Below are 26,543 nucleotides of genomic sequence, written 5' to 3' on the forward strand. Positions count from 1 at the left end.
TTGATCTAATAAAAGCTGAAGTTGAAATTTTCATGCCAAATGGTAGAACACAATAGTGATAACTGTTGACTTCATGTAGAAAGGCGATATACTTCCGTGTATCTTTATGTAATTGCTCCTGTCAATAGCTATGTTTTAAATCAATGTTGTTAAATACCTATGCTCTATGAAAGTTTTGTAGCATTCTTCAATATTCTGACGTCTCTTTTTTGTGGTAATGAGATTTTCGGCCGGCCGCTGTGGCCGTGCGGTTCTGGCGCTGCAGTCCGGAACCGCGGGACTGCTACGGTCGCAGGTTCGAATCCTGCCTCGGGCATGGGTGTGTGTGATGTCCTTCGGTTAGTTAGGTTTAAGTAGTTCTAAGTTCTAGGGGACTTATGACCTAAGATGTTGAGTCCCATAGTGCTCAGAGCCATTTGCATCATTTTTTTTTTAGATTTTCGTTACTGGTCAAGCTTCTAGTACTGCTCTGATGTCACCATTTTCATTCTGTACAATGAATAGTAGATTGTTGTACTAGCTTGTTAATCTTTCTACAATTCCCAACTTTCTAATATTTTCTTTATTTCTTTATCAACAGCTTCTTGTCATGCCTGGGGAATAAGATAAGATCTTAGAAAGAACGGTTCATGTTCCTTTATTTCTAGTTTGCATCCACATATCTTAAATATGCCTGGTTAATTTTAAAAAATTTGACAATACTTCTTCAGAATATTCACAAGACATTCATCCTGCTGTAGTAAAGCTATCTTGCTTCTGAATGCTTATTGAGGGTCCTCATTCTTAATTTGGTCTTCTCATTTCCATTGTTTTCTGTTCAGGGCAGTAGCATTTTCATTGTGCATGTTCTGCAGTACAGTCTGTGATTCTGTGATAAAGCTACCATTGTCGCTCCTATCATTTCTCATTTCACAACGTCATTTTTAAATGCAATAACAACTTCTTCATCTTCATTGATTACCTTAATACATCCACTAGAAAAATTTTAAGCGAGGCTGATACTTCAGTAACCTTTCAGCGCCTAATATTATGGGCAATGCCAACCCAGACACAATCAGTACTGGAACATCATAAATCCTCTCTTTTAGTTTCACGTGATTAGAACCGGCTCCTTCACAGCCTTTTTTTTATACCTATAATACTTGCAATGCAAACTTGATTCACCAGAAGACACATTGTTTTCATTCCCTGTTTAAACAGGTTATACATATTTTTTGCAATATTGCACTGACTACGCTTCCTGATTCTTTTACTCTCCATAGACCTATTTTCTCAGATTCACACTGCAGAGATATTACTAAATGCACGATATCTCTATTCACGTTGGCGTTGTCATAATAAATTTAACTATCTTTCTGTTGCACTGACTTACTCATGCAGTCTACCCCTGATGTATTCATAACAATACAATTAAGTGACAGTTGACACTGACAACGCCTGAACTCGGCCCAGCCAACACTGAAACACGAATAAATTTACAATACGCGCTTGCAGCACTTCCTAACAATCATTTATTAGCCAAATATATTTTACATGCAGATACATTCAAGTCTACTCTGGGATAACCACAGATTTCAACTGATTTCGTCGTGCAAACTGATACAAGACAAATGTGAGTTAATTTCCCAGTGTTATTGACGCTACATGATGTACTGCTGTTATCGGCTTTTATAATGCAAGTCATAACACAGATGCTCATATTTTGCGTGCTGCCTGGGTTCTTTTTTGTTGTCCTTCAACTCCAGTGATGCTTCACAGCCTGTGCTGTTGTAGAGCTGCTACAACTGCTGCCATTTTCGGATGCCATGTTCACAGCCTCCGTTTGTTGTGGCAGGATAATATAGCTCGTGTTACTCCATTGTCTTGATGTCGGCTCTCCTGTAGCTCTGCGGTGTGTACCATTGCAAACTACTCCGATCACCACTCGTTCATGTGCTCATCTGCTGGGGTGGACTGTTGGTGCTGTCCTAGTATCATTTCTTTGTACTTCAAGTTTTTTGCATGTACTTGCCCAGCTACTGTTTCGACTGGCACCTCTGTACACTCAGATTCTTTGTCCAGCACACACAGAATGTACTTATGACATCACAGCCACACGAATGTTAATTTATTAATAACAGCAATCGATAGTCCTTTCCCCAATACTGATGTGTTGGGGGTTTCATTATTAACTTCTGCTAATGTACATTCTCCTGAACGAGCATCAAAGCAGTTATATCAAAGAGCCTGAACATTTTTACAGTGGCTGCATGGGCCGATTGTACTGGAAGTGGAAACATCACTGTGGATAGACTATGTACAGGGTACGGCGCTTATCTCCGAACAAATGAAACTTTTTTTAAAAGCAAATTTACTAAAACAAAATACAAATAGTAATTAAAATCCTTTTACAGAGAGGATTTAATCCTAGTGGTATCTTTCAAGAGTCACATGACTCGATGTAACCTCCTTCAGCCGCAATGACTGCCTCCAATCTTCTCCTGAAGCGACAGCACGCGCTCTTTAAAAACAGTGCTGTCCATATTCGCGAATGCTGCTTCGATAGCGGTGCGTAGACATGCGACATTAGGGTGCCTCTTTCACTGGTATCTCTTCCGACTACATTCTATAAGTAGTATCGAGGGCGTTCAAATCCGGAATATTTGGGGGCCAGAACTCCTTTGACTAGAACATGTCAACGTTATTCGAGAGCCAGTCTTGAACTAAATAGCTCGTATGAGGTCCTCCTCTGCCATCCGACGCGTTGTTCGCTTGTTGACATTCAATACTGACACCAATTTCATCAGCTATTGCCCCGGATCCTCCGAAATCAGCACCTTGCGCCTTTTCAGTGACTGCCGCAGTTCATGACACGCGTTTCCTCGAACGAGTTTCCCTCGCCGGGTTAGCAGAATCTTCCCCATACCTCTCCGAAGCATTATAGTTAGCCACAATATCACGATCAGTTGATGTCCTGTACTCGAAGAATCGAACTATTTCAATGGGCGAACGCCGAGCGCGAAGACTTTCGATAATCGCGGCTCTTCGGTTGTACTCCGCAATTGTCCGTAACATCTCGACCACTTTGAGATTCTGACTGTTCACTAGATGCCTGAGGCTTCCAAGAACGCCAATCGCGACCTCCGGCGGAACTGCGATTCGCAGGAAATTCAAATTGAAATTTGTCCGGCTTTAAGTACCGCACCTTTTGTTACTGGCCGGCCGAAGTGGCCGCGCGGTTCTGGCGCTGCAGTCTGGAACCGCGAGACCGCTACGGTCGCAGGTTCGAATCCTGCCTCGGGCATGGATGTGTGTGATGTCCTTAAGTTAGTTAGGTTTAACTAGTTCTAAGTTCTAGGGGACTAATGACCTCAGCAGTTGAGTCCCATAGTGCTCAGAGCCAGCCATTTTGTTACTGATATAGTAACGACCCAATACTTCCAAAATCTTTTACTAGCTTATTTTACACAATTTAATCATGTGTTTTTGTCTCAGTGCCAGGAACATTTCAGTGTACTTTGCATTCTTCTACTGTCCGTTTGTACCTACTACCACAGTATGCATGAAACATGGCAGCTACAGTGGCGTTTCTTTTTTTTTACGTACTCCCTCTTAGCGTAGATGCAGGCGGTTGCTATGAAACTTAACTGTTTGTAAACAAGTACCTCATATGTATTGCTCTTTGAAGATTTTTATTCTTCTTTGTAGACTCTACAGTTCATTCTGAAACATGTCCTCTTCAACAGTTCTCTGCCAGATATCACGATTCAATGCTCGAGCTGTCCATTCCCCACAGACCATTTTCTGCAGGTCTTCCGTGACTCCGTCTTTCAATTTTGCTATCGGTCAGTCCTGTCTTCTTTGATCCCCTGAATTTCCAGCTAATATCCTTTTACCTACTTTTGTATCACTCATCAGTGGTTACATGCTCCGCCCATATCAGTCTGGCTTATATCACTATTCTTTTAACAGATGGAGCTTTATATACAATGTACAGCTCATGGCTGTATCTCCTCTTCCGTCTTCCTCTTTCGGAGGTTGGGTCGATGATTTCTTTGCAATACCTTTGTCTCAAAGGCATCTAGCATTCCAATATATTTTGATATTAATGACCGAGTTTCCAAGGCAAGTGTATGCACTGGTGTTACAAGTGTATTATAAATGATTAATTTGGTGACAGGTGTTGAGGGCCTCGAGGAAAATAGTTTTACTGTAAAATAGGCATTATTGGCTGCTGTTAATCTCTCTGGCGTTTCATAAGAAGTGTTTTTGGGCGGGTGAGTGCCTATCTCAGGCACTTAACCTGCTCAACTCTCTCGAGAATATAATTGCCGAATATTATGGCGTACTTTCCCAGCCGCCATATAATTTGTTTTCTGCTAGTTGATGTTCACTACCATAATCCTACTTGGCTCCTCAAGTGCAGTAAATTAACGCTTTTTAAGTAAAACAAACTTTATTAACATTCTGTATCTTTATTCTTCGTGTACACATATTTGCAACCCTCTGCTGCTAGAGGGCTCCGAATTGTAGCATGTAACATAGCGGAGTGTAATGTAACAGTGTTGATGCTGCAATCGAGTTTCGAAGAGTTTGCCCATACTTGGAGCACCCTCCCCTTCAGCATGATAATGCCATGCCCACAGACGAGCGCTGCAACATATGCAACAATCCAATACCTTGGGTTGACTGATCGTCCTCCGTACAGTCCCGGCTTGACCCATCCGTTTTTATCTGTTTCCAGAACTTAAAGAACACCTTTGACGGTTTCACTTTGATAGTGATGAAGCGGTGCAAGCAAAGGTAAAGGTGTCGCTACGTCAATAAAGTCAAACATTCTACACTGACGGTATCAACAAACTGGCCTCTCATTGGGAGAAATGTGTTCGTCACCAGGGTGACTATGTTGAGAAATGAATATATAGACATGAAGAATAAAGATGCACAACGCTAATAACGTTTGTTTAATTGTTTTAAGAGTTTTCTCATGAAAAATTTGGAGGCATTATTTTTCAGCACGCCTTCGTATATCTACATCATCGGCCTAAGCGAGTATTTTCACAGAATTATGTAAGATCGTTTCTCTGCTCGTCAGGTTTGCATCCCTCATAACCTTGTCCAAACTAACTGAACACTTCGTACCTCCCGGAATATTCTTTTCCGACCACGGATACTGTGATGGGCATGTCTGAAGGGTGTCAGTTTGCAGTGGCGGTAATAAAAATCAACAATGAAAAGTCAGGAAAGTAGTGTTTTGATTTCATGACCTTGGCTATGTAGGTTGGTGTCTATCGTGCACACCAGTTTAAGTATCATATCAATGTTCATCTAGATAATCAATGAAACCAGATGCACGATTATAAACAACACATTCTCAAGCATAAAGTGGGCTGTAAAATTCGGATGTATACTACGTGATAAAAGAAAGAAAATAAAATACAATCTGCTAAGAGCTAACCTCCTGAAGAGAACTGATGGGCGCCAAAGAAGACATAGCTGCGAAAAGTTCTTCCGTTGCATTCCAGGATTATATAAATTGTTGAAATTTAGTTTGAAAAGTGTCCTGTCACAACATGAGAAACAACACACAAAGTCTGCCTTATAACGCCATTAAATGGAATTACAACGTTAATCTGATAAACTGAAAGTGCAAAAATAATCAATTACATAGGAGATGTAAAGTAATGTCAGTATCAGATTCACTGCAATGTTTTATACTGCAAAAATACATCGATTAAAAAGCTTGTCGTTTATGTTTCAGCGATACGAGTGGTAGGGACCAGCTACCAGCCAGTTGTATTTTTTCCTCGTGTACTATTCGCTCATTATGTGGCTTGTTTCGTAGGTACATGCAGGGCCTAATCAGTCGTATCTGGTTGCATACCATCAGCCACTACGATTTGTGTCACGAATTTATTTTTTTCCATCTGTAACTAATACCTGCATCCTGTGTCTTTGATGAGGGCTATGAAAATGTTTGGGGGGGGGGGGGGGGGGGGGCGTGGATGGGATTTAAACGGGCTGGAGGAATAAAACCAACCACGAATCGATTGAGAGAATCACAAATTTGTCCAGTATGATAATTTTCCGTAGCTTTCCAAGTCACTTCATTCTCTGGATTCTGTGGTTATCCACATACTTTACTGGTATAATCTTCTCGGAGGAGGAACAGGTGTCTACAAACTTAGGTATATCTGTGCATTGTAACTGCTAAATGTTACAGTCTTTCAGCCTCCTCTGTGACTTTCCTGTTTCATATTAATAGTAATTCCTTCTAGAATCTTAAGACCATCGAAGGACGAACTTTCCTAAAGTTCTGAGCACATCACTTTTCCTAGTGTAAGCTTCGTGGCTCAGTGGTAAAAGTTCCGACTATGGATCTAAAGATCTCGGTCCTCGTGATCATTCCCCGATCAGTATTAGGATTTTTTCCTATGAGTATCTCACTCTGCCGATATCTATCAATATGAAAAATACCGAGTCCCACTGTGGATCGGAGTCCACGCCAAACTACAGGGGCGAGGCAGTGAAACGGCACAGTTTTGAAAAATCACCAATAATATATTTACAAAAAGAGTATAATTATTTCAACATGAATCTTAAGTACATGAGTGGAAATTAATGTTTTACCTTAAAAACAATCATTTTTTTAATATGGTGCCAGAAAGGTGGCGTCCTTGGTTTTGCACACATTATCGGAGTCTAAGATGAAATCCGCCCATGACGTTCTGTAGCATCTGCAACGGAATGTTGTTAATTTCCTGCCAGATTCGCTCCTTCAGATCTTCTTTTGTTCTTGGTGGATTTTCCTCGAAGACGTTGCATTTAAGATAGCCCCAAAGAAAGAAGTCTGGGGCGGTCAAATCTGGCGAACGTGCAGGCCAAGGGATATCACCATTCTTGCTGATTAGCCGTCCTGGAAATGCGAGTGCAAATCCATTGAGACCGTAGCGGTGTGGCTTGTTGCTGGAAGAGTGTTTCTTCATCTGAATCATACTGATAGATTTCATACAGACAAAAAGTTGCATGTCAGCATAGCGTTCAGAGTTCACCGTTACTGTGTTACTATGTTCATCTTAAAAAAAAAAAAATAGGATGCCACGGTTCCACGAGAAGATATTGCACACCAAACTGTCACTTTTTCAGAATGGAGAGGTTCTTCATGAAGATCACGTGGATTATTTGAGGACCAGTACCGGAAGTTCTGCTGGTTGACGTAGCCACTAACGTGAAAGTGGTCTTCATCACTCATCCTTAAGTTATGCACTCTTTCCCCATTTCTTACTTTAACATTAAACATCGCTTGGCAAAAGCGTATGCAATAATTGTAATCTTTTGGTTTCAGGGCATGCACTGTCTGTATTTTGTATGGATGATAGTGTAGGTTATTCTTCAAAATCCGTCTCACTGATCGATTGCTGAGACCAAGTTCAGCGCTGTGCCGCCTAGCTGATTTTCGCAGACTTCGTGCTAATGCATCGCGCACATGATCAATATTCTCAGGGGTCCAGATTGTTTTTTCATTACCACCTATTTTCTTCGTCGTGCCTGCAGTGGCTTCAAAGTTTTTCACCCGCAGGAGGATAGCTTTCGTTGATAGCACGGGAGCCCATGGCTGTAGATTAAGCTCAAGACGGAAAGCGCGTTGGGCACCAACCACACTATGGCGGGAAGTTCAAATTTCATCAGGACAATGCAACACACCTCTACTAACCTAAGAAAATAGCAGGAAGATAAGTCACTTGGGCTACCTCCACTAACCTAAGTCATCCAACTGCCACCTCTTCCTAGGAATTGGTGGGAAAATGACTCGGCCTGCACTGAGCTGCTGGAGAGAGGAAGGAGTGTACTCTATTTATTTTGGATCAATTTATTTAGGGATGGATTTTGAGAGATAGTATATTTATTACACTGATACAAAATACGCGCTCTGACATACTTGGGGTCACGCCACACAGCCTACAGACCTGTAAACTACTCCTAAATTACCAAAATAAACCATATATAATGCTCTGCAGACGTGGTTGCTAATTGTAAACTGTCAAAATAATGCGTTGCACTGCCTACAAATGTGCAAACCACTCGTAAATAATGCAGTACATTTATGTCCAGAGAGCCAAACAACTCGTAAATCGTCAAAATAATAAGCTGTCTAAAAGACTCTGCATACATGCTTGCTAATCGTCAACTGTCGAAATCATGCACCAGTCTTTATTTAAACAATTTGAGGCAGTATCACCATCCAGATGATGCAAGCACCATTATCCAAGATGGCGGATTTTGGTGGGAAACAGTGTTCACCACGAGGTCTGGACCTAGTACACACTACTGCCACCAGAGGGCACTGTCATCCATTCCATGTGCAACCCAAGATTGCTATCTGGTGGGAAAAATGAAACAGCATGCACTGGGCTGCTGGAGAGAGGAAGGAGTGTACTTTATTTATTTTGGAACAATTTGTTTAGGTATGGATTTGAGTTAGTATATTTATCACGCTGATACAAAACATATTATTTGACATGCTTGGGGTCACACCACACAGCCTACGGACCAGCAAACTACTCCTAAATTACCAAAATAATGCACTTCAGACACGCATACAACTCCTAAATTACCGAAATAATTTAAGTACAAAGCACACAGACATGGAAACTCCTCCTAAATAATGCAGTACACTGATGAGCAGACACAAAATCAACTTGTCAACTGTCCAAATATCGCATAGCACAGCCTGCAGACTTGCTCACAAAATAATGCGATAGACACGCAAACAATGCCTGCACCGCCCGCCGCCCCCTGTACACTGGCCCACACAAGAGGTTACTGCACACGCACCCAGAAGTCTGGATGCACCTGTAGTCCAAGCAAATAGACGTGGCTGTCAGCTGTGAATCCACACACAGGTGCTCAGGTCTGTCAAGCATGTGACAGCGGCATCCTTGTCAGACTTTACACCTGAGAAATTCCTCTCGAAATACGTGATCACCATTGCTGAGGTAACCAGATGGGAGCGAAGACCTATTTGCAGAGCGCAGATGTTCCAAGGGCGCACATGCATTGATGCTGCTGCGAGCCATCACTGGACGCAACCCAGTGCAAGCCATCACTCTCACACTGCTGCTGCCTACAGCGAGTAGGTCAAAGTTGGGTCTTTTTCTTCGGTATATTGTTAGAGCTCTCCGAGTGTTATACTGACATCACAGAACTCCAAGGCACGCTCATGCCCATCCCATATGCGAGATGCCTCTGGGTAGCACGTGTGTTTACAGTTGCTGATGCGATACCTGTGGATACTGACGTCACAGAATAGCACATGGTGCTTTGTTCCTAGCTATGCTAATGGAACATGCGATCTGCGCCTAGCCGTGCGCGTGTACCTAGTGTGGTTGACACATCGTGGAAAATGTGCATTAGGCTGTCAATATATGTCTCAGAAATTTGAAACGTTCTCACCGCTAAAAGCATGTGCACGCTCGCGAAAACACCGTTAATCACAAAAGCATTCTTGTTGTTTGGAAAGAGAGCACTCTCTAAGCACAGAAGGAGCGGGGGAGGGGGGGGGGGGTATCAGAACAATTACGCAAACAGAATTCGAAGCACTGTCTTACAGAAGAAAAAAATGGCTGGAATTTTCAATATCCTACAGCTACAGGTCTGGAGATGTCCTAATGCCACAGTGGCGGATGAGTGACGGCATCCCCACCAGAGATGGATGGTTTGCTTCAACTTTTCTTTGAACACTTGCTTTCTCGGAACTTTCCGTACTTACCTTGCGTCCATCTTGTTTGAATCAGTTTGTAGACGATCCTATGTCCCAGCACAAAGAATGTCTTGTGAATTAATAGAGCAATATGATTGTATGTTTTACAAATCGCCATTTTTTACTGACAATTAAACCCTGCAAAGTGGCCTACAGATCACCAAACATGGAAAGACTCTTACTCAATTACACTGCCCTCCCACTGAAGACAGGAGCTTGAATATTAAGAGCGCAAAACAGCAGTATATCACCTCATACCGTGTCGATGTAGTAAACATACAATTTGTATCCTGTGCCATACAAAATCAGCCCTTTTACATCATTCGTACATGTACCGCAAAGACAGACAGCACCGTAGACACTTCTTGCAGCATTAGATAATTCACTGCGAGGTCGGCGGTCATCCACCCTGACGGGTGACCAGAGCGCCCTCAGCGGACCAAAGTCACTCTCAGAACTGTTCTACAAATTCGGGCTCGTTCCCCGTCAGCACAAACGCGTTACTGTTTCTGGTCCGGACCTGCTTGCTTGCTTGCTTTTTCTATACCCATCTCCAAACTCTAGGATTACAAGAACAAACGTATTTTCGCATGGTTTGCCATAATATTATAACATTTTCGAGGGTACTTCTCCATATCAAGCACACAGCAGTATCCTAACAAACACTCATGCTACGTAATTCCGAAGATACAGACTGCAAACTGTTTCTCTACAAACCTGAAACTTTAGCTAGGTGGGGCACGCAGTCTTGGTTCTACAAGTGCACACAAGTATCCATGTTATCAGCTTTATAAATCCACAAATGGTATTACCTATGAATCATGTGGTTTTTCACGACAAATACCGAGACAGTGATCACCGGAGTGTATATTATCTGACCAGCAGTCTGGTTACACTTAGCCCATGATGCAACCTCGTCATAAAATTGCAGAATTTTGAAAGTGATTCAGCTAAGGAACGTGGTATGAAACCACTATCTTCAACCCCCCTCACGCCGCCGCCACAAGATATTTCTACAGTATTTGTAACGTATTCTGTCTCGATAGAATGTCAGACGTTCTGCGATATATCTATTGAGTTATAGGTGATGACTGATTGAGAAGGATCACAAACAGTAGTAGATGGTGTGCTCATTGCCGTCGTAAGAAATGTACACTAGCTTTTCAGATCTCTAGTGCTATGCTATCCGCTAGAAATGATGACCATGATTTGGAATGAAGTGTGTTGGATTCTATGGAGAAGTCTTTTAATGATTACAGCCTTATCTCAAAACGAGTCACCTTTCTCTAACCTATGTGCTACAATAAAATTACCACCTCGTTTTAAGTAGCCCGTATGCATCGTGCAACTGCCCCTCAGACTCTGCGCTACCATCCCTGCAGCTTTGCACACGTGATCATTCCAATGTATGTCGGATCTGAGTAGGGGATGGAGCAAAATTATATCTGCCACTTTCTGCATCCTGTGTAGAAACAGGCGAAGCTGAGTTACTGCAACAGAACTGTGTTTTGACCATTTGACGGAAATGAAGCCTGCTCCTGCAACACGAGGTGGTATAAAAGACAGTACGGGAACTGGGGGAAGGATGTGGATTTTGCTACTGCATTATGGTGCTTCTCCAAACTACAAACAGGTACTATAGATCCACGTCCCTCAGGATCCACGTCCCTCTATCACCCCAACATTCTATCATAGTTATTCTATTCCATCCACCAGAGAAAAATTACGAACTATAAAAGCTCCGCTAACTTCATCTGATAGAGAACATGATAAGATTTTTACCACATCTCTCTCCTCCCATATATCAAAAACAAATATCACATGCTTGCCGGCATCAAGCACATGTGATATTCCTATTAAATATACAGGTATTGATCCTCTGCGCATACCACTTTAAAGTTTCATCACCTGTACTGTAGGAGGATGACCGTATCCCACAGGCCATGCTCCCTGTGACACTGTGTCATTGTTTGAAACATTGTTTTTTTCTGCTGTAACATGCTTTGTACACTGCCAAAGATTTTGTTTTTCTGCCGCAACTTCGAGGTCTGTGTCAGGTTCTAAACTGACATTAACATGCTCTAATCCATTGCCTCTCTCAGAAAACTAGATGTCACACGGTGTAAATCATCTTGTTACTCCGGCTACCATAACACACTGCACACACTGGATAATTTTAAATAAAATACTGTAACAACATAAGGAAACTGGAAGAGTTTGGCGGCATTGTGGAGAGTTTCCAAACTGCTGTTCAAAAATGATGACCTCTACATTTAAACCCATCTATCACAGTGACAGAATAGCTGATGACTCCGTGCTCCGTTTCGACTGATTCCTCATATTGCAGTCACGTACGCGATCACTGTTTTGGTGCTATCCATCCCAAGAAGGTGTTATCCCTCCACCAAAGCTCTTTCTCCAATTCAAACAAGTGACGTCAGTCAGTCATTCTGTGGTAACCAGCAGTGTACCTGTGGACAGATAGGACGGAAAAGACTGGAATAATAAGCTTTACAGTTGATTGTGAGAACAATTTTACAGTAATTTCAACACCGACCAATGATGTGACAGCATGTTTCCTGCATTCAGTATCATAGCTAAACCACCCCCTCCCAACTTTGCAAGTATCATTACGAATGTGGATAGATGACTGTGCAGTACATCCACGCATTGTTAATTCTCGAACACATCCGTCATCGAAGTATATCAAACAGTGCACTACATCTTTCAACACTTCTAGCATAGTGCTTAATTTACGATCTACCTTTATGCTGATGGGAGTCACAGAGCACTCTCGCAGTCTTAGTATAACATTAGAGACTGAAAGACCCCCTCGCACTGTCATTGACCAACCCGCCCTGCAGCACCGTTAGCGATTTAATCTGCAATCGACCAGAAGTTGACCACTACATTCCACGTCTCGTGAATGAATGGAGCTTGCCGAGTCCTCGCCCATCCGATTGCACAAGATTTCTCGAGATGCGCACATGTTGAGGAAGTTAGCACTCCTTATCGATGTATAATAACAGATTTGAAAGTGTTTTGATGTAATAGCAGACGGTGAAGAAGAACAAGAAACGGATGATTTTTATGCGCGTTGCAGCTCCAGACTGATGGAGTTTGAAGCATTTTTACGTACATCAATGAGGCCATCAGTTTTAAAGTATTATTCCAGTATCTAGGATCAGTACCTGGAAGGTACTTTTATACCACCTTGTGTTGCAGGAGCAGGCGTTGCTTCCGTTGAATGGTCAAATCAGTTCTGCTGCAGTAACTCATCTTTGCCTGTTTCTACACGGGTTGCAGAAGGTGGTAAATATAATTTTCCTCCAACCCCTATTCAGTACCGACTTACAATGGAACTATCAGGTGAACAAAGCTGCAGGGATGGTAGCGCAGAGTCATAATAATGGTACTGATATTTCTCTTTCCAGAGCCACAGCCATCAACTGGGTGTATTTCCGATACTTCACTTATTGGCGAATGTCATTCAACTGACACCGCGATTATAACATTTAGTTGTAAGTACACATATAAAATATATATGTGACTGATTTCTTAGGATGATAATTCTACCTGTGTGTGCTTGGCACGCAGCGCCAGTGACCTGTATGGGTATGATTCACGTTTTCCGTCAACGGTAGGACATTTCCAAATGGAGAGGCCTGTTGGAGTGTAGGAATGCAGATGACATATCCGTGTTGCCCTCTAGATGACCGAATAGCGAACTAATACTTAGTATGTGTTGATTAGCTTTCGTGATAACATGGAAATTTGAGAAGATTGAATAAGGAGGTGTGTTTGCACTGTACCGTTATTCCTTCCCATATAAATTGTTTGGTTGACTGCTCATGCACATTTCGCGCCTTTATTTAGTTGAGAGAAGATCGATTGTGGTGTCTGCATCTAGCATGTGGAAGACACGTTTGCCAGTTCTCTGGACATGAGAAACACCTTAGTTGACCTTGTAAATTATGGGGATGATTTGGAATCTGCTACATCAACGACATTGGTATTCGCAAATGGAAATATCAGTTTTCTTTACTTTTTTCGAGTTTCCGCGTCAATGCCTTCGCAGACGTGACAAGATTCTAGTTTGTCAGTTGTTTACAGCAGGCCCCACCTAGCTAAAGTTTCGGGTTTGTAGAGAAATAATTTCCAGTCTGTATCTTCAGAATTATGTTGCGAGAGTGATCAGTAGAACACTGCTGTGTGGTTGATACGGAAAAGTACCGCGAAAATGGTGTAATATGATGGCATACGATATGAAAATACATGTGTTCTTGTAATCCTAGATTCTGGAGATGGGTATAGAAAAAGCAAGCAAGCAAGCAGGTCTGGACCAGAAACAGAAACGCGTTTGTGCCGAGGGGGAACGAGCCCGAATTTGTAGAACAGTTCTGAGAGTGACTTCAGTCCACTGAGGGCGCTCTGGTCACCCGTCGGGGTGGATGACCGCCGACCTCGCATTGAATAATCTAGTGCTGCGAGAAGTATCTACGGTGCTGTCTGTCTTTGCGGTATATGTACGAATGATGTAAAAAGGCTGATTTTGTATGGCGCAGGATACGAATTGTATGTTTACTACATCGACGCGGTATGAGGTGATATATTGCTATTTCGCACTCTAATATTCAAGCTCCTGTCCTCAGTGGGAGGGCAGTGTAATTGAGTAAGAGTCTTTCCATATTTGATGATCTGTAGGCCAGTTTGCAAGGTTTAATTGTCAGTGCAATATGGTGCTCTGTACAACATACTATCATATTGTTCTATTCACACACAAGACATCCTTTGTGCTGGGACATAGTATTGTTTACAAACTGATTCGAACAAGATGGAGGGAAGGTATGTATAGAAAGTTCCATGATAGAAGGACGAACATTCCGCACGACACGTCAGCCATGTTGGGTATGCATGCACGGCTAGACACAGCTCGCATGTTCCTTTAGGATTGCTAGGAACAAAGCACCATGTGCTATTCTACAATGTCAGTGTCTGCAGGTATCATGTCAGCAATGGTAAGCACATGTGCTGCCCAGAGGCATCTCGCATATGGGGTGCGTGTGAGCGTGCCTTGGAGTTCTGTGACATCAGTATAATACTGGAAGAACTCTAACTGTATACCCGAAAATAGACCGTACTTTGACCTGTCGCTGTAGGCAGCAGCAGCATGAGAGCGATGGCTCGCGCTGGCCTGCGTCCGGTGGTTGCTCACAGTGGAGTTGACGCACGCGCACCCTTGAAGCATCTGTGCTCTGAAAATAGGTCTTTGCTCCCGTCCGGTTGCGTCAGCAATGGTGCCTAGGTGATCACGTATTTCGAGAGGAATTTCTCAGGTGTAAAGTATGACAGGGAGGCCGCCACCTCATGCTTGAGAGACCTGAATGGGCAACTGTGTGTGGCTTGGCAGCTGATGGCAGCATCATTTTCTGGGGCTGCAGGTGCTTCCAGCTTCTGGAAGCCTGTGCAGTAGCCTCCTGTGCAGTCCAGTGGACAGGGGATGGCTTGCGGAGCCTGTATATGTTGTTTGCGTGACTGTTGCATTATTTTGTGAGCAAGTCTGCAGGCAGTGCTATGCATTATTAGGACAATTTGCAAGTTTATTTCGTATCTGCACACCAGTGTACTGCACTATTCACAGGGGGCAGCAGACAGTGTCTGTGCACATTGTTTGTGTGTCTTTTGCATTATTTTGCGAGCAGGTCTGTAGGCTGTGCTATATATTATTTGACAGTTGACAAGTTGATTTCATGGGTGTACATTAGTGTACTGCATTATTTAGGAGGAGTTTGCATATCTGTGCGCTGTGTACTGAAATTATTTTGGTAATTTAGGAGTTGTTTGTGTGTCAGTAATGCATTATTTAGGAGTAGTTTACAGGTCTGTAGGGTGTGTGGTGTGACCCCAAGCATGTCAAACCGTGTGTTTTGTATCAGTGTGATAAATATACTAACTCAAATGCATCTCTAAATAAATTGTCCCAAAATAAATAAAGTACACTCCTTCTTCTCTCCAGCAGCCCAGCACAAGCTGAGTCATTTCCCCCTCCAGACAGCCATCTTGGGTTACATCATGGAATGGATGACAGCACCGTCTGGTGGCAGTACTGTGCACTAGGTCAGTTGGACGCTGGTCCCCATGGCAATCACACTGTTTTCCTCCATTTCCCCCTGCCATCTTGGATTACTTCACGGCATGAGCGACAGTGCCCTCTGGTGGCAGTACTGTGTACTATGTCAGTTGGACTCCGGACCCCATGACGACTACACTGTTTCCTCCATTTTCCCTCGCCATCATTGATTAAGTCACAGAACAGACGACAGCGCCTTCTGGTGGCAGTACTGTGTACCAGGTCAGTCGTATCACAGACCCCATGGCGACCACACTGTTTACCGCAATTTCCCCCACCCCAGACCACCATCTTGGATTATGTCACAGAACGGTCAACAGTGCCCTCCGGTGGCAGTATTATTTACTAGGTCAGTTGGGCTGCAGACCCCATGGTGACTACACTTGATGGTGGTACTGCCTCTAATTGTTTAAATAAATAGTGCATACAAAATAAATACTTATGTCCAGCGTAGGTCGAGTCCTCTTCCTGTCATTTCCTAGGATGAGGTGATGATCAGATGACTTAGGTTATTGGAGGTAGCCCAACTGCCCTTTCTTTCTTGCCATTTTCTTAGATTAGTAGAGATGTGTTGTATTGTCCTGATGGAATTTGAACTTCCCGCCATTTTCTGGGGTTGGAGGGGGGGGGGGATTAGTTTAGTGGAGGTAGCCCAATTTACCTATCTTCTAGCCAAAGGCCGCCATCTTGGATAACGTCATCAGTTGACGTCACGGCCGCTATCTTGGACGACGTCATCGCCACCATCTTGGATTTGAGGCGTAACCGCCTTACCTCACCACTCACGTGATTATCTGATGGTATTGATGTCTCATGTCGGCACACAAATATTCAGAAATGAAGTCTCCTTAACACTCTTAATTTGTAATTTCACCAACCATTAAATCAGTGGAATTATGTTGACAAACAAGTAGCATCACTAGTGTAACTAGGTGTTCCAGCCACATTCTGCTACCAATTACCTGAAATAATTGTGTGCTCTTGTAGAGCTAAGACACATTTTGTAAGAATGACAGAAATTTTTATCTACGTGGTTCTTCTTTTGCAAGGCCTTTATCACATGAGGCAACAATTTGGTTGCTGCAGAAGCTTTATTTTCTTACTTTATTGCATATTCACTTCGCACAGTGTATTCAGCTTTCTCTTGATTTGATCAATATTGTCATGGGGCGATATATCAGGATTGAGGGGAACTCCTTTTGGTAACACTGGAAAACAAACAGTTGTATAAAATAACAAAATCAATCAATGCGAACTCTGTATAAGTGCTCTGAACATATTGCGCCGCATTTGATTGGTGTGCTATATTTCGTCGCAATGCTTTGTTCACAAATTTTTCTTGCGCTCTCCTTTGTACGGCATCATAAAAGTTTGAAGCCAGTGATTGTAAACATCGGAACGAATTGTCCATATTTAACCAAAAGTATCATTTTAGTTAAAGCACTTACCTGTAGAAAGTAACAGCTGACTTTCTACATCTTTTTTTGTACCCATAGGTAACACAAACAACTATATTTACACAAACATATTTCGATGAATGACAATGCAGTACACACATTAAACTCACAGTGTTTTGATTTTCCTACTATGGCAGAGTGCTTAAGGCGTTGGCGTCATGATTACTGCATTAGGGTACCTCTGTAGATTCGAGCTTCTTCGACGACTTTGGACCAATATTCACTTGTTTTCGGTCGCTACTAACTTCAGCTTTCAGTAATGTGTGCAGACAGTATCTTCATTGAACAAATCAACTAGTTTAAACCAATTCAAATTCAGTTACATGTAACATGATCTCTAACTCGGCCAGTGCAGGAGCAGACGCACTGAACACGCCAGCTGCTAACTATGGTTGACTACATTGGCTATGCCGAAAAAGTTGTCAGCTGCTTTAAGGCCCCTTTACATGAACAAACAGTTCGTCAGATTTTACTTTGTTTGTCAAATATTTGACTGTCTATGGCTCTGCTTGGCGTGTTTATCAAACATAGAGTATGTTTGACAAACTTTGATTGATGAAAAATTTGACAAAATGGTGGACGTTGTATTGATGTATAGTAAAAAATAGTCTTATTACGATTTCTCTCCGTGTGTCGTGAGTTTGCTCAACTATGGAAGCTACGATAAGGATAAAGACGAAATGATAATGAAAGTTAACTAAAACGGTTGTGGTGTCACATCTTTCCCAGTCATATAAAGTATTATGTAAAAGAGGTTAAAGAAGAAAATCAGTATTCCACGCACAACGTACAAGCCGAAGTGCACTAAAGTAATAAAATCTAAGTTCTCCGGATCTCCCACAGTCGATGTAGGCTATATATTCCCACGTTGTGCTATTTTAATGAACTGTCATTAGCGGACCAAGTAGAAGAGAATTAACTTCCACACACTTATGCCTTCTTTTTCAATGTGAGGGCTAAATAACTATAAATAAAGTAATATAAGTTTCACTCTCCATTCGCAGTAATTTTACATAATCATCATATTCCGAGTGTAATATTTCCTTTAACGGGTTTTCATATCGTTTTAAACTGTTTCTTGGACCATCCTCTTGATTTATTCTTCTGCTTTAAACGATGCGCCAGAATCGATGTTAGAAATGCTTTACCTGCGAGTGTAGCCATTCCCAAAAGTGACAAAATACAGCATATAGAAAGAGCATTGTTTAAAAATTGATGTTAAATTGATAAAGCATGTTGGTATATGTGTAGGCTTGTTTTACAAATCCGTGGAACGATAAGAGCGTATTTGACAAACAACTTTGATCGTTTACGTCGGCCTTCAGGCCATTGAAACAAGTCATATACATGGCGCACGCCTCTATCTTCTTCACGTTAAAGTTCGAAATCAACACATAGTAGGACAGTCAACCCACCTTCTTCGAAATTCCCGCTGTTGACGCGACCTTTAACCTCTTTACGTTTGAGAAGGTGAAATGGAAACAAACAGTCTGAAACCCTGTATTCACAGCTTTTCACTTTTCCAAGTGACTGAATTATAGTTGTTTAGTGAATTCGTGTCTTTTTTGCATTTCTGTCCTTAATGTTCCGTTTGTGTATGAAAGAAGCGTGTAGTTTTCATGATTTCTGCCGAATGCCGTACAGATACCGAAATAGTTTGAAAATAAGACATATTAGAAAAATTGTTTACAGAGAAAACTCTTGCAGTGAGTTAGGTATTAAGTTTCTAACGAGTCAAAGTCTTCTTCATTTATCGAGTTTTTGATCTGATTAGGCCTCCCAAGGCATAAACATAAGTAAACACTCTCAGGTAGCAGACCATTCGTATTTGCCTGCCAACGATGTCACTACTTAGCTTCAACCTGTAAATTCACTGACTTATTCTCGTGTTTGTTTTTTTTGTGCAACTAAACGGTGCTCAAGATTTCACCACTACGATAAAGAAACATTTGCTAACTCAACAGCATACTGCAGAAGTCGCTTGCAACTGGTTGCCACCACTAGTCAGCTGATCGAGGCGTTGGTTTCAACATAGTATCGTCGTGTGCGGTCTGTATCATCACCACCTATCATCACCGACCGAGACCATTCGAAACAGCTATTCCCCTCAGCCACACTGCCTACCATGACTCTTCGTACAGTCAACAATCATAAAACTACCTTCCTTGTTTTACAATAATGCTCTTTTGAGCCAGAGTCCGTTGTTGTGGTCTTCTGTCCTGAGACTGGTTTGATGCAGCTCTCCATGCTACTCAATACAGTGCAAGCTTCATCATCTCCCGGTATCTACTGGAGCCTACATTCTTCTGAATCGCCGGCCAAAGTGGCCGTGCGGTTCTAGGCGCTGCAGTATGGAACCGCGAGACCGCTACGGTCGCAGGTTCGAATCCTGCCTCGGGCATGGATGTGTGTGATGACCTTAGGTTAGTTAGGTTTAACTAGTTCTAAGTTCTAGGGGACTAATGACCTGAGAAGTTGAGTCCCATAGTGCTCAGAGCCATTTGAACCATCCTTCTGAATCTGCTTAATGTATTCATCTCTTGGTCTCCCTCTACTATTTTTACCCTCCACGCTGCCCTCCAATGCTAAATTGGTGATCCCTTGACGCCTCAGAACATGTCCTACCAACCGGTTCCTTCTTCTTGTCAAGTTGTGCCACAAGCTCCTCTTCTCCCCAATTCTATTCAATACCTCCTCATTAGTTATGTTATCTACCCATCTAATCTTCAGCATTCTTCTGTAGCACCACATTTCGAAAGCTTCTATTCTCTTCTTGTCCAAACTATTTATCGTCCATGTTTCACTTCCATACATGGCTACACACCATACAAATACTTTCAGAAATGACTTCCTGACACTTAAATCTATACTAGATGTTAACAAATTTATCTTTTTCAGAAACGCTTTCCTTGCCATTGCCAGTCTACATTTTATATCCTCTCTACTTCGACCATCATCATTTATTTTGCTCCCCAAATAGCAAATCTCCTTTACTACTTTAAGTGTCTCGTTTCCTAATCGAATTCCCTCAGCATCATCCGACTTAATTCGACTACATTCCATTATCCTCTTTTTGCTTTTGTTGATGTTCATCTTATATGCTCCCTTCAAGACACTGTCCATTCCGTTCAATTGCTCTTCCAAGTCCTTTGCTGTCTCTGACAGAATTACAACGTCATCGGCGAACCTTAAAGTTCTTATTTCTTCTCCATGTATTTTAATACCTACTCCGAATTTTTCGTTTGTTTCCTTTACAGCTTGCTCAATATACAGATTGAATAACATCGGGGAGAGGCTACAACCCTGTCTCACTCCCTTCCCAACAACTGCTTCCCTTTCATGCCCCTCGACTCTTATAACTGCCATCTGGTTTCTGTACAAATTGTAAATAGCCTTTCACTCCCTGTATTTTACCTCTGCCACCTTTAGAATTTAAAAGAGATTATTCCAGTCAACATTGTCAAAAGCTTTCTGTAAGTCTACAAATGCTAGAAATGTAGGTTTGCCTTTCCTTAATCTTTCTTCTAACACAAGTCGTGGGGTCAGTATTGCATCACGTGTTCCAACGTTTCCACGGAATTCAAACTGATCTTCCCCGAGGTCGGCTTCTACCAGTTTTTCCATTCGTCTGTAAAGAATTCGCGTTAGTATTTTGCAGCTGTGACTTATTAAATTGATAGTTCGGTAATTTTCACATCTGTCAATACCTGCTTTCTTTGGGATTGGAATTATTATATTCTTCTTGAAGTCTGATTGTATTTCGTCTGTCTCATACATCTTGCCCACCAGATGGTAGAGTTTTGTCAGGACTGGCTCTCCCAAGGCCGTCAGTAGTTCTAATGGAATGTTGTCTACTCCCGGAGCCTTGTTTCGACTCAGGTCTTTCAGTGCTCTGTCAAACTATTCACGCAGTATCGTATCTCCCATTTCATCTTCATCTACATTCTCTTCCATTTCCATAATATTGTCCTCAAGTACATGGCCCTTGTATAGACCCTCTATATACTCCTTCCACCTTTCTGCTTTCCCTTCTTTGCTTAGAACTGGGTTTCCATCTGAGCTCTTGATATTCATACAAGTGGCTCTCTTTTCTCCAAAGGTCTCTTCAATTTTCCTGTAGGCAGTATCTATCTTACCCCTAGTGAGATAAGCCTCTACATCCTTACATTTGTCCTTTAGCCATCCCTGCTTAGCCATTTTGAACTTCCTGTCGATCTCATTTTTGAGACGTTTGTATTCCTTTTTGCCTGCTTCATTTACCGCGTTTTTAAATTTTCTCCTTTCATCAATTAAATTCAGTATCTCTTCTGTTACCCAAGGATTTCTACTATCCCTCGTCTTTTTACCTACTTGATCCTCTGCTGCCTTCACTACTTCATCCCTCAGAGTTACCCATTCTTCTTCTACTGTATTTCTTTCCCCCATTCCTATCAATTGTTCCCTTATGCTCTCCCTGAAACTCTGTACAACCTCTGGTTTAGTCAATTTATGCAGGTCCCATCTCCTTAAATTCCCACCTTTTTGCAATTTCTTCAGTTTTAATCTACAGTTCATAACCAATAGAATGCCCCTGGAAATGTCTTACAATGTAAAGCCTGGTTCCTAAATCTCTGTCTTACCATTATATAATCTATCTGATACCTTCTAGTATCTCCAGGATTCTTCCACGTATACAACCTTCTTTTATGATTCTTGAACCAAATGTTAGCTATGATTAAGTTATGCTCTGTGCAAAATTCTACCAGACGGCTTCCTCTTTCATTTCTTAGCCCCAATCCATATTCACCTACTATGTTTCCTTCTCTCCCTTTTCCTACTCTCGAATTCCAGTCACCCATGACTATTAAATTTTCGTCTCCCTTCACTACCAGAATAATTTATTTTACCTCATCATACATTTCATCACTTTCTTCATCTGCAGAGCTAGTTGGCATATAAACTTGTACTACTGTAGTAGGCATGGGCTTCGTGTCTATCTTGACCACAATAATGCGTTCACTATGCTGTTTGTAGTAGCTTACCCCCACTCCTATTTTTTATTCATTATTAAACCTACTCCTGCATTCCTCCTATTTGATTTTGTAATTATAACCCTGTATTCACCTGACCAAAAGTCTTGTTCCTCCTGCCACCGAACTTCACTAATTCCCACTATATCTAACTTTAACCTATCCATTTCCCTTTTTAAATTTTCTAACCTACCTTCCCGATTAAGGGATCTGCCATTCCACGTTCCGATCCGTAGAACGCCAGTTTTCTTTATCCTGATAACGACGTCCTCTTGAGCCAGTCCAGTGCCTGCGCTTTTCTTTTGCAGACTTCAGGAGCTTATAGAATAGCATTCTTTCTGCTAGAGTGTTGCGTACATTGAAAATCCAATATATACGTAATACTATCGCGTGTATTTTGTTACCACACATGATATTTGATGCAACATTCCAAAGTGTGTGTTGTGCTTCAAAAAAAAAAAAAAAAAAAAAAAAAAAAAAAAAAAAAAAAAAAAAAAAAAAAAAAATCCCTTTTCTCGGCCCGAGAACTCACATAGCAAAGTGTGCGATTTGGCTGCAGTTCAACTGAAATTCGAGCCAAAGTGCGACTCGGCACCAGCCGCATTTACGAAGAATTATCAGAGACGAAATTCGCAATGAGTACTGAAGAAATTCCAGCACTGCGGATCGAAGACGAAATTCTTACTTTACTTACATCACAGAAATCTGAGCTGTCGCACTACGCACTAACTCGCGTAGTCAGTGATGAGTGCATGCCAGAAAAGAATCTGTCACTGAGCGAGTGTTGTAATCATATCTGTATGACACAAAAAGAGAATCGCCGCTCGTGTAGCGGAAAGCTGAGAAAGATAGCCTGTATCATTTGCTTTCTTCCGCGCAGTGTGACGATGTCAGCGAGTTTTCGTTTAATCCGCTAGGTGGAACTAGCGCCCGCTGCGGAATGGGTGCGTTTCGGCGACGTGGTTCAGTTGCTGGCCACCGATTTCCCAGTGGCGCTGTCGACGCTGATCACTGAAAGGCAGGTGGACCGCGCGCAACAGTTGGTCACAGGAAGCCCGCTCGTCTGTTCGAAGCTGACGACTCCACCATGCTTTCGAAATACCTTCCGCATTCGCAGGTATGTTGTTCAGGTATAAATTTCTTCCTACTGCAGAAGACAACAGGTGAATGCAGCTTCTAAGGTCGCAACTGATTACTTAAATATTTTGTCCGTGCGCCATTATATAATGATTGTTGAATGTCCAAACCATTATTGCGTTTCGAAAATGTCATGTATCACGGATACTGTATGAGTTAATCGTTGAACTATATTAGACAGATGAATTATATTACACAGTTGCCTTTGACGTTTTAGATTCGGCAGTGAAACAGTAAAGAACAGAAATTTCACTGAATACAAGTTTCGTTGGCCGAAATAGGGATCATTCGAAGTTTAGGTTTCTCCCATTTAGATACTAGTACGTTGACAGCATTCACTTGGAATCTCGATATCTGATGGTATAGAAACAGAAATAGGATACGGTACATTTTACAGCTACTTTATTGGGGAACTTACTCTTAACCACTACAACTTCGAAAAAGTTCTAGCAGTTACCACGAGAAAGTCAGTAACACTGTTTTTGCACAGTTGCTCTGATCACATGAGATTTCGAGTTATCGTAAAGCGTCAAAACTTTTTGTCGATCGTTCTAGCTCGTTAAAGTACAGTTTTTTATTCAATCTATGGCCGACAGTCCAGTATTTCTCATATTTCATCGTACCACAAATTGTTGAGAACCAATAGCAAATTATATCTATGGCACTCACCGGTAACGATTATTTTCCTTCGGTGATGTGTGCCTTTCGTTATTAAACCATAATGGATTGAAGGCGTCGGCAAGAGAAAATGTTACCCGCAGTTCAGTAAGGATTAGCCTGATGATATCAGTTGTCTTTCCGAACGTGCGGGTTCTCGCAACAAGTAGTTTTCGAGCTACAGCTAGAAAGAACAGTTCCACAGCAAGTATCCAAGGTAATAAAACAAAACTTTGCCAGGATTCAGTCACACCATATACATCTACTGATTGGCCATCAAGAATCTAACTTTGTTAGGAATCAAGATATTAATTTTTTAATAAAAGTCTTAAGATTTTATGTAATTTAAAAAAAAATTTTATCATTAGATTTTGAGATCCACATAAACATAATACCGCTGTCAAAAAGAGGTAAAAATTTTATATGTACAGTTTCAATAGTTTCTGATAAAATGGGAAACATTTGCAAAAACAAGTAGTTTTTAATAACTCGCCCTTGAAACTTGGAGTAAAGGAAAGCTGACTATCGAATGAAGAGACAGTCTAAAACTGTGGAACCTTGTAATCTTTATCTTCTTGATGATCAACCAGATGCAGTCTGTTCCTCCGGCTGTGAGATCTCGCAGCTTGTGTTGTATTTTGGACACAATTTCTGCCTTGGAGACTCGCTGTCTACCGAGTTCTCGTAGGACTGCTTCTGTGTTATGGCCAGACTTGATTCCAAATTGCTTCAGGACTTTACTCTGCCTGCATTTCCATTATTGAAGGTCATCACAGCATAATTGATCCCAGTCTTCAGTGTTTTGAAGCCTACAAATATGTCTTTTGGCGCCCTGGTCCATATAACATTGTTGAAGGACTCTTTACATTTTGAGTGTTTCCAGTGAGGTATTTCTTCAGAAGATCTGGACGTTCTAGAACTCTCTGTACTGGCTTTATTACTGCTCCAACAGCATCAGGGTTAGTGTTTCTATGGGTATATCCGGTTCCTGTTGCCTCAGCTTTGCGGTACTGATACCAGTCAGTTGAACACAAGTTATGTGAGAGTGGCTTCCCGTCACTTGACATCTTGTGGAAAAACTTTACCCTGCTGCTTTTCTCACTTCTTCTAGGTTGTTTGTGTTCTTTCTAATCGCATGGCTGTGGTATTCACTTAGCTGACTGTTTTGTCAGTCAAACGTCGTCTAACACTCTTGACATCTTCAATGTTTTTGCTAGAAAAATTCTGCCTGGTTTTACACAATCGGGTCCTCATTCGTTTCTGCACATAGCAGACACCTAACTTCTGCGGTGTTAGGTCATCGGGGCCTGCTACCAATTACTGATTTGAATGAACTGGAATCACCATCACCAGTGAATTTAGCATAGTGAACCCCACGTTGTTCTCGTGAGTGCTGAAAGATCTCCACAGTTGAGGAATTTCCATTCCTCCATTGAATCCCTCATGTTTTCTGACAGTCATGTTCATGAAATTGTTTCTTTTGTGCATCCGCGACAATGTTTTGACAATAATACTACATCAAACACGTCCCCATTATCGCTACTTAAGGCAACTCCACAAGAAATTTTAGTGGCACCATTTGTGCCATGATTCGTCAAATGCTGTGCAAATGTCGTTGTTACCACCGATTTCTTCAACTGCTTCCACCGTTGCAGCTTCATTGATTCGTCTGCACTTACTTTTACTGTTTCCCCTAAAACATCTGTGTAGTAGGGGCCATGACAGATTCGTAAGAGCACGCAGTTTTTCCAGTCCTAGGGCCTTTTCTGACGCATATCAGCCCTTAGAAACATGACATTCGTCTCAGAAAGGTTATTGTTTTTACATTGTTCATATGTCCAAAATTCTTTGTTACTATCATGACTCAAACAAGAGACTTCCAAACTAAGAACTAAACCATTTCTTTTAGAAGCACTGTCAGCATTTATTATCTACCAGTCACAGAAATTACAGCATATAATTTGATTAAACATTGTTTTTAGTGTACTTAAACCTTTAATTAAACTGATATTACTGGAAATGGTTTCATTGTACACAAGCTTCATCATGGAGGCACTTGGTGGAGAAGAAGTTTGTTCAGTGCTGCTTGCCCTAACCTCATTCTGTTGATGTAAACTTCCAACGGGACATGTTCTGTAGAATATACATTCATGCTCATAAATTAAGGGTAATTGCAGAATGTGGTGCTACACAACGTGGCACTACACAGAACTGGCGTTAAGCGCATAGCCACATAGAGAATACACACGACACAGATCTCTAAGTCCACGGTATTGGTGATAAGTTGAGAAAACCGTCCCGAAACACATGTGCTACAAAACGCCACTGTTTCCTGCGCGTGTACCCCGACATCAGTATAGTATATGATCACCATGCACACGTTCACAGGCTGCACAACGGGTTATCATACTCTG

At 41.8% G+C, this 26,543-nt stretch overlaps 1 protein-coding gene across 1 annotated transcript in view; it reads left to right on the forward strand.

Moving 5' to 3' along the window:
• LOC126484913 (cilia- and flagella-associated protein 161-like) overlaps window positions 1-26,543 on the forward strand; it is a 188,498-nt gene that overhangs the window by 51,757 nt on the left and 110,198 nt on the right. Inside the window, exon 2 of the mRNA XM_050108513.1 lies at window positions 23,253-23,452. Coding sequence (XP_049964470.1) covers window positions 23,253-23,452 — 200 coding nt within the window. The remainder of the gene's footprint in view (window positions 1-23,252; window positions 23,453-26,543) is intronic.

Source organism: Schistocerca serialis, chromosome 6 (assembly GCF_023864345.2).
Source record: "Schistocerca serialis cubense isolate TAMUIC-IGC-003099 chromosome 6, iqSchSeri2.2, whole genome shotgun sequence".
Classification (NCBI taxonomy): domain Eukaryota; kingdom Metazoa; phylum Arthropoda; class Insecta; order Orthoptera; family Acrididae; genus Schistocerca; species Schistocerca serialis.